At 29.7% G+C, this 9,247-nt stretch overlaps 2 protein-coding genes across 2 annotated transcripts; one reads left to right on the top strand and one right to left on the bottom strand.

The window, feature by feature from the left end:
• Positions 1 to 1,809: 1,809 nt before the first annotated feature.
• Positions 1,810 to 3,553, bottom strand: LOC134256986 (ankyrin repeat and IBR domain-containing protein 1-like). Its single transcript, XM_062739652.1, has 3 exons — positions 3,375 to 3,553; positions 2,835 to 3,093; positions 1,810 to 2,605 (listed from the first exon to the last, which is right to left on the bottom strand). The coding sequence occupies exons 1-3, from the start codon at positions 3,444 to 3,446 to the stop codon at positions 1,962 to 1,964; spliced, it is 975 nt and encodes a 324-aa protein (XP_062595636.1). The 5' UTR covers positions 3,447 to 3,553; the 3' UTR covers positions 1,810 to 1,961.
• Positions 3,554 to 5,446: 1,893 nt separating this feature from the next.
• On the top strand, positions 5,447 to 8,855 carry LOC134256984 (uncharacterized). The gene is made up of 9 exons (XM_062739650.1): positions 5,447 to 5,465; positions 6,742 to 6,761; positions 6,860 to 6,955; positions 7,059 to 7,178; positions 7,314 to 7,433; positions 7,678 to 7,812; positions 7,987 to 8,043; positions 8,395 to 8,442; positions 8,604 to 8,855. Exons 1-9 carry the CDS (start codon positions 5,447 to 5,449, stop codon positions 8,745 to 8,747), a joined length of 759 nt encoding a protein of 252 aa, XP_062595634.1. The 3' UTR covers positions 8,748 to 8,855.
• The last annotated feature ends 392 nt before the right edge of the window (positions 8,856 to 9,247 follow it).

The raw sequence follows: 9,247 nt of genomic DNA, 5'->3' as shown, positions 1-9,247 counted from the left end.
CTGTTTCATTATTTCTGACAGTCTAGTATATGTACCTCTTACATGTCACTTCAATACCTTTATTAACTTCAACAACAATTAATTAATATAATAATTATTATTTATAGATGCATAAGAAGCGTAACATACGGTAATTTATCTTATTGATGGAAACATCCTTATAATTATGGGCTATCAGAAAAAAAAGTCACGAAACCTGATAAGCGGGTATGTAATAGAAGCACTGAATTAGTTTTTCGGGAAAATTAGTCCTTTTTGTACAAACTTCAACTATCCGATAAACAGATATATGATTGATCTGAGTATTTTAACCAAGTAACATATAAAATTAGAATAAAAGAAAACTTTATTAATTGTATGAACATGTGCACGATTCTTTGTTTTTCGGAAGTTTAATTCAATCTTGAATTAAAAAATGTTAAGGTAGAATCTATGTCGGAATAGTCTTTGTCACATAGTTTTCAAACTTTTTTTTTAGAATGTTTAGGTAATACTCGCTTATTACTCAGTTAAACGCTCATGACACGTTTCCTTCTTATTAAATGCAATGCAGCCTCTAAAATTTGGAATGATATTTACAGTCCACGACTGTACATACTCAGTTATTTTAGGGATACGCATCATGAGCATCATGGTTAATAGACTTCATTAACATACCGTATTAGGCAATACTGACAGGAAAGATGAGCCCACATTAAAAAAACAGTATAGGAAATTGAAGTCAATTCTCTGAAGTCAATTCTCTTAAGTCAATTTTCCACCTTAAATTTGTAAATATTTTTCAGGTCTTTTCATTTGGCAGAATGTTTTCAAACTAAAAAAAGATAAAGAACATACCAAAAATGATAACTAAAAGTGATTTATACCTTTCCCCATAAACTTTAAGAGATAAGCTATTAACTATTGCCTCCTTTCTCGACCTTTTTGCAGTTATACAGGCTTTAATCATTAAATTGCTGTATCGTGTTACTGTCTGTTAATAATGTAAAAACAAAAACTGTATTGTATTTTTTACAAAGATCATATTTGATAGAATCATTTTTTTTCAAACATAAACCCTAAAAAATACACATGAAAAATCAACAAAATAATCACAAGAAGGTATGCACATCATTTAAATTATGGTAGACATTGCAAAAATTACACTCAATTCTCCTCACAAATCATTAACTCAGACACTTATTATCGAGGTTTTATACTTTTCAGTTGGCAACTGAAGATTTCTTATTGGATGAGATAGTCTTTGATTTGGCCACTTAAAATCAAAATCTAGTAAAAGAAAAGGTACCTATAGCTTTTTCAAATTTCAGCAATGAATAAAGTCATTTAGCTTTTCAACCGAAAATATATAAATTGAATATTGGAATTCACATTAAAATTTTCTACAATTTTTATGAAACTGAAAAGTACAGGAATTGAAACATTAAATTAATTATGTTGTGAAAATGTATCTAGCACATGCTTATCACATTCACTAGATATGATTCCATACGAAGTAGGTTCTACGTCAAGAAAACCATAGTTATGTATTTGACAACATATCTCTGCTGTAATGTTGTGACATCATGGTATATCAAAGGGTATGCAATTAAAAATCTAGATGTATGCATCTTTTTGAGATTGGTACAAGACGCTTTGGTGAAAAATTGACCTATCATATGTGCAGTCAGAAAATTATTGAATGTATATTACATTAGATAAGTTAAAAGTTAATCATTCTAATCAATCATTTTTAAATATATAGATTACTAGATGATTCTCCATGGGTGATAAAAGAAATCAACACATATTTTTTTTTATTCTCACACAATGAAAAAGATATGATAACACTGTATTCTTTTTCTTAACAATTTTCTACTTTGTTTGACAGTGTATTCATCTAAATGTTTTTTGTACCTACTTTCTCTAAAATCTTTGAAAAAAAAAAATTATATTTCTTTTAAATGGTATCTTATTCTAAATCAATCCATCGATTGGATAGGTGCTACAACACATCTTCCATCAAATTCACCACAGGGGAGTTTTCCATCTCTGGCAACTTTCAAACATGCAAAACAGAACTCAGTTTTACAGAATGTGCACAGCATTGATTTGCAAGCTTGATCATGCTGTAGCAATGTTTTGCAATTTGGACATAGACGTTTTGAAGGCACATCACCCATATTAGAATAGTCAAGTGTTATTCTTGGACAATGTAACAGTTGACTGAGAATTTCTACATTATTACCATACTCACTGGACAAGACACATTCATGACTGAATGACCATTCCTCCATACAATACCAACAGAATTTGTATGTGTAATATAAATCATTTGAACATTTTAAACATTTCACATGAGATTCACAACTTCTTATTTTCTTACAATATGAGCCACATTTAGGGCATGTTTTAATATCATCACTATTTCGTCTGTTCAGATAATTAAAGGAGAGTTTTGCACTAAAAAATATATGTTCGTCAAGAGATAGCATGCATTTCTCTAATATTTCTTGGTTATCCCATATCTGATTGCAAATGCCAAAATCTGTTTTAGCAGGACACCATAGAGTGTGCTCATTTTGAAGAATTTTCTCTCGAACAAGTCCGTATAAATTGTCCGGTGCTGCAAAACAAAAATCATAGTATATGTATTCTGTGAAGGAGAACTTACATCTAATATGCATAAAATATGTTTATTTATATGTAATAGATATAAATGGTAAGACAAAGATGGGTTTAATGAAAATATTTCCCCTTCTATACAGTTGCAGGTTCTCTTTGACTATTAAATTCTTGACTGTTATATTAAACTCTTTACTGTTACATAGTAGTTTAAATACATGTATAAATACTTATAGCATGGCCACATGGCAGCTCTAGTCTGGGATCAGACTCGTATTCCCAAACAATGTCGGGTTTTGTTGAGGTGGGGAATCCAGAAACAGGACGACTCTCTGCCCATACCATTACGTAGAATGGATCGTGCAGGACATCACTTGTTGTTTCCGTATCATAAACAAAGAAGTTATCCATGTTAACAATATCTATTAGCCAGTATTCTGTTCCAAGTGTCGAAGCCACCGTCTGCCTCATTTCTCCTACAGTAGTACCCTTCAACAAAATGTATATTGTTAAGATGCATTATGGTTCATTTAAAAAAGTGTAATTGTAGACATGATGGTTATTAATGTAAACAAATTACTAGTTGTGGGCATATCAAAAATTTAATACTATTTTTGTAAAATGAGTTTGTATAAAAACGCACTGTTGTTACTTTCAGCATTAAGAATATACTTGAGTTTCATACAGGTATTGACCTTTGCTTGGTATCATAAATTAAAAAAAAACACTTATGCACAATTAATATTCAAACAGTCACAAAGAAAGCCTACCTTATTGATTCGGTACTGATGTTCAGATGATAAGGTTTTAAAAGTAATACTTTCCGCCTCTGAAATCATCATTGTTTTGTAAATGACAGAAACTGATATGGAAGAGATATGTCTATGTTTACTCAAGTTACAGTTTACTTGACAGCAAAGACATGTATAACACTGACGTCAGACCAATTTCTGTGAAAAAGAAACGAAAACAAAAATTGCTTTTAAATAGTTCCTGAAAATAAAAGACTCGGGTTGTGTCAGTTATTTATAAAACACAGTAATTTAAACTATATTTAGAATGGGATTTTCAACCTTTATACTTTCTTAAAAATAGAATGCTTGTATACAGAGAAATCTATTTTCACTTTTCATTTCTATATTTCATTTCACAGAGTTACAACTACTAGATGTACAAGCAAGATGTCTCTCACAATATTTGTGAAAATGTCAACAAGAAATAAATCAGAAACTATCTCTGTTCAGAAGGTATGTAATCAACATAGTAAAATATTTTACATGATAGTCGAAAATATCTCGAATTAAATTGCAGTAAAATTGAAAATAATAATTTTGTAGACCGACGAATTTCTCAGAATATTTGAGACACTAGCTGGAAGGGTAGGGATTGAGCTACAACATATTCGGTTGACATTTAGTGGCAAGGAATACAGACATGACCAACCAGAAGCTCGCAAAAGAATAGAAGACATTGGAATTAAAGATCGCTCAACTCTATTCATGGTGTCGAGACTACCAGGAGGATATCTGTGATTATAGATTTCGTTTTGTAGAATCTGATGAAACTTTTGAATATTAACATGTCTTGTTTACAAAAGAAGTCAAATGACACTTTGTGTTGATATTATTTTTTTATCATCATAGAAAAGGACTAAGAAAAACATACGTATCCCTCTCTGCAAAAATGTACATAAATATTTATATTTTCATATATGTGCAAAAATGTGTACACATATTAATTTTTTAGAAATTTAACGAGAAAAATAAAATAATTGGATACACAAGCATTGTGAGTAGGTACGTGATTTATGACGAGTTGTACACAACTGCATTATTTTTTAAAGTTATATAAATGGTAATTGAATACTAAAATACATATGTAGATATCTCACCGCTAAAATTAATGAAATTATGAACGATTATTGATTCATAAGAAGCAACATTTCCGCAGTGTTAAAACGTTGAATTTTGTTCAAAAAATTAACTGTATTGTAGATTAGAAGTCTTTAAATATGGTCAAATTTGAGAAGAAAGTCAGTCTTACAGCTAATGTATGTATATTGGTATTATGACATCATCAACTGCCTCATCGTTATTGTTTGTAGAACCTTATCACATATATCTAGTGTCTAATTTCATTTTCCATTGATATTCTAAAAGAGCGAATCTCAAGATAAAAAGAATAAAATGTAGGAATATGCCGATTGAATTTAGGATCATGGAGTTTGCAAGAAAATCAAGTGATAATAAATAATTTGCATTTCTATACACTTTATTATCCCTACTTGATAATTGTGTTTGAAACTGATCATTGCATGTGACAATTCATTATAGATTATTTTCAAGCCCCAAAAAATTAAAGCTTGTTCTTTATTTTTACTTTCTTGGATTGTTATTGTAGATAAAAAGGGTCCGTGATATTTTGTTTTCTATTGATGATATTAAAATGAAGTACAGTAATGAAACCGCTGTTACATATCTTTGCTGCCGTTTACAAAATGATTAAGAACAAATTATGCTCATACTACATCCTAAGAATATCATAAAGGTATTGTTCATAATAAACGTTTTGTAATAAATCTTCATTTGGTTCAGTTCAGATTTCAGTGCGGAGTTTCTGACTAATATTATTTGTTAAATTAAACAAAATAATGTTTCAATGGAATAAACATATATCATGTATGAAGCAAAGGCCAAGACTGATAAATGTTTAAATACATGTATCTTATACCATTGATAGATTTTAAATACCCAATTTATATATTTTTTTTTTATGTTTGGTAACTTTAAGGTTAGTCTACTTTCGCTTTCGCTTTCATCATTCGTAGAATCTTCTCCCCTTTATGCTGTTTCCAAACAGAGGTAAGATATTTCATTTAATAAAAAAAGGATATGAAATGCCATATTATCTCCTCTATTTTAAAAAGGAGATATATTCTGAAAACTTAAAAAAGGAAATTAATTGTACTACAAACACATATTTACATGTTGAGGTATGCTGATTAGCAACGTAAATGCGAATAATAAAATGTTCCTTTTTTCTTTTAAACTCAGAATGGTATTCATATCAAGTAGAATTTTAGTAAATAAATAGTGTATATCTGAAGATGAATTGTGACAGCATTTTATTATTTATCTTTTATAGAGTTCATACAAGATGTCAAATAAAAGGTATACTTTTTTCACATTTTTTAAATAAGACAAAAATTATACTTAAATGTCTTTGATATTGAAAATATTGGATAAATCAAAGTATCAAAGTAATTCCTACAGTATGGGCGGCGGAAAGGGCAAAAAAAAAGACGTTATCAAAAAACTGACAACTGATTTTTAAAGCATACCTTAGAAACCAAATAAATAAACAGACTCATTTACAAAATAAACATACTGATCAATGCATCTATCGTTAATTCAGTGAATGATTGTTGGTTTTGCATCGCTGATCGTTGGTTCTGCATCGGAGTCTGTTGATTTTCTTAATTGAGTCTGTCAATTTTGTTTTTAAGTATGTTTTTAAAATTTGTGATAGTTTTGCATTGACGTCTTTTTTACCCTTTCCGCCGATCAAACGTAAGCCATATATAAACAATAACTTTCCTTAAAAGCTTACAAAATATATGTAAAAACATTTTTATTAATTGATTCAATATTTTAGATATCTTTCCGATAATTTAATCGGGAAAAATATTCCTTTCATTTCCTAAAGTAATAAATTTTGACGATGAATCTGTTTTATAATATTACATATTGTTATTTATTTTTTAAAACACAAGTTAAAGATTTCATGTCAAGCGTAAGATCAAGCAATGATGTTCAATTGAGTTTGAGAAATTTAAGTCTATAACCAATGTATTGTTTTAAATTAATGTTAAAGGTGTCATTAAGATTAAACTTTTAGAATCATCTCCAGACCTCCGAAATACTCTCGACGTTTACAGATTAATCAACAGTTTGAAAGGTTAAATATAAATGGTAGGAAGCTAATTTTTGTATTTATTTTTAAAATGCTGGAGAGAAAAAAAAATGAAATTCTTTTTTTTTTGATAATGTATGCTTCAAATAATGTAAGTAAGTGTCGTACATCAAAATTGCTTTAAATTAATGATGGTTTTTACGGATGTTTTTGTTTTATTTTAAGATATTGACACAACCCTAAAGGTAAATAAGACCATCAATTGCTTTTGTTCCTAAAAACGAATAAGTATATATATGAATAACCGTTCTTTTAGGATATATACGCGTGCATATTGTTGTAGACAGGCATCAATCATGGAAATAAATGTGCAAATCTTTTACGAAGAAATGGAACTGGCTATTCAATCCATGCCAAGAATGATATAAACAATGCCCAAGTATGTATTTTTGATTCAACATTATATTTAGAATAAACTTGCGTATACATTGGAAATTGAAATAAATAAAACCTTTTGATCTTGTAACTACGATTTTGTTTAGGAACTTACAACAAAAATATCAAACGGGAAGCAAGATACAGAGAAGCCAGGTCAAGAGCGTAGTTCGTTTCTTCCAAATGTATACAGTACTGACTTGGATTTCAGGACATACAGTCGACAGGTAATGTTATATTTTACCAGTAAATTGACTTTTAATTTTGACCTGTTGTTTACTAAATTCTTAACCTTTTTAAAATATGAAAAATAAACGCTTAAATTTCATCAATGTCTAATAGTAAGTTTTTCAAACGAAAAGTGGGTCAATAATAGAAGTCAAAACTATGAAAAAAGCTCCATTAAGAAAGAAGATAAAACAGATTATCAAGAAATTCAGACACAAGTAGAGGGACAAAACACAAAAGAAGAGACAACCTATGTATGTGTTTCTTATTCTTAACAAATGACACGTTTATAAAGATGATTATCACGATTTCACGAAAGAAGAAATGAAATATGAACAAAAACAATATAAGTCGACATATATGAAATTAAAATATTATTTGAACCTTATTTCTACATGAAGCTGCTTTTTAAATTGAAGAAATTAAATGCAATTCAATGCATTTCCAATCCATCCTTTTACATGAAAAAAAAAATCACTTCTCTATTTCGTCTTTTAGGCACGTGCATATCATACCAGTCCCTTTATTGACAGAGTTAATAGAGGCACAATATCCAATTTTAGTAATAACTTGCAGCACGATAGAATTTCCATAGATTGTAAAGAGTTTGAGAAACCCAAAACTCTTACAAAGGTAAATAGAAGTTTTGCATTCTTCAATAATATATGTAAAAATAAGTGTATTATAAACGATTTTGTCGAGAAGCTTTAAAGGAAGATTTGATAATTTTAAGTTACTTAAGTTGTCGCATATTTATAATAGCTAAATTTTTTATTGTATTTCTAAGGAAATGCATTAATCTTACAGGAACAACCTGTAATTTCAAACACAAAGGGAAAAATGAAAAGAAGAAAAACACCACAAGTATGTATGCTTTATCAAAGTTTGGCGAGAGATATGTTAAGAAAATAAAATGCGCTCAGTTTTAAGAAACTGCGAAAAGTTGTTTATCTTATTTAGGTCACTCGGATATTTTAAAAATTTTATTTGGTCTTCAGTCTCGAAAGATATATAGGACATACTGACAAGAAAAAAAAATTATATTCATTGTCCTTTAATCAAATAAAGTCTGAAATATGGGAAAGGTCATGGAAAATTGTAGATAGGGTCATAAAGATGATAACAATGAAAATCACCTATATCTTAATTTGTAGAGCATAATAATCAATATATTCTCTGTATCATTGAAATCAAAAGAATTATTTCTTTTGAAAGGGTTTGCCAAACATTGGAAACACATGCTATGCTAATTCCCTCCTACAGGTAAGCATATTTGCAACATTTTAATAGTTTCTTTATTGAGTTTTTATTGATTGATTATTTTATTCATTTGTTTATTTATTTCTTATGTGATATTTTGCAAAGTTTATGCAAAGGAAAGAAAACAAAGTTGTGGAAACGCATAAATATTTCTGTGATTTCAGATACTGAGTGAGACTCCAGATTTATTCGAGGTAGTATTACTATGTGCTGAGAATAGTTCACCTGTGTATAATATGAAGGTAAATAGCTTGTTTTTTGGGGATACATTGAAAATAGAGTTTATGGTACAACATACATACATTTAAACTTCAATACACTTCAACTTTATGTCAAAGATTGCTAAACTCGTCTTCACAACAAGACATCTATTTGATATCTTTAGCATGAAATAGAGATATATTTTACATACGAAAAGTTGGATTGTATTTTAAATCTAGTATCTGATTTAAAGACTGAATGTTTACTTATTTTATAACAACAGACTTGAAATATGAAATTACGTTTTGAAATCTTCACCTTGTAATTCCCAAGCATTTACAGTCGTCTGCTTGGTGCAGCGTCTGCTCTTGAGTCACGGATAAAGGGGTCAGTCCTTACGACGCGGATTCAAATCCCAATGTGGGACGTGGAAACCGGTCCTTCGGATGAGGCCGTATAAACCAAGGCACCATGTTGCAGCACAATGTAGGTGCTGGCACGAAAAAGATCCCTCCCTGCTCTGAGTGCCGAGGACAGGTTCTCCACCAGCAAGTGGGGTTGCCTCCATATGAGTGAAACATTCTCGAGAAGAATGTTAAACAACATA

Source organism: Saccostrea cucullata, unplaced genomic scaffold, assembly GCF_032062105.1.
Source record: "Saccostrea cucullata isolate Sc308-1 unplaced genomic scaffold, CSIRO_AGI_Scuc_v1 ctg14367, whole genome shotgun sequence".
Classification (NCBI taxonomy): Eukaryota; Metazoa; Mollusca; class Bivalvia; order Ostreida; family Ostreidae; genus Saccostrea; species Saccostrea cuccullata.
This window is presented reverse-complemented; position numbering and strand designations above follow the sequence as displayed.

Bases quoted from the DNA above. Each gene is read 5' to 3' on its own strand.
- LOC134256986 (XM_062739652.1), bottom strand. From the start codon at position 3,446: ATGATGATTTCAGAGGCGGAAAGTATTACTTTTAAAACCTTATCATCT. The intron at 3,094-3,374 runs GTAGGCTTTCTT...ATTTTGTTGAAG, and splicing joins ATCAGTACCGAATCAATAAG to GGTACTACTGTAGGAGAAAT. The intron at 2,606-2,834 runs GTATTTATACAT...TTTGTTTTGCAG, and splicing joins GCCATGTGGCCATGCTATAA to CACCGGACAATTTATACGGA.
- LOC134256984 (XM_062739650.1), top strand. The intron at 6,762-6,859 runs GTAAATAAGACC...ATATTGTTGTAG, and splicing joins ATATTGACACAACCCTAAAG to ACAGGCATCAATCATGGAAA. The intron at 6,956-7,058 runs GTATGTATTTTT...GATTTTGTTTAG, and splicing joins ATGATATAAACAATGCCCAA to GAACTTACAACAAAAATATC.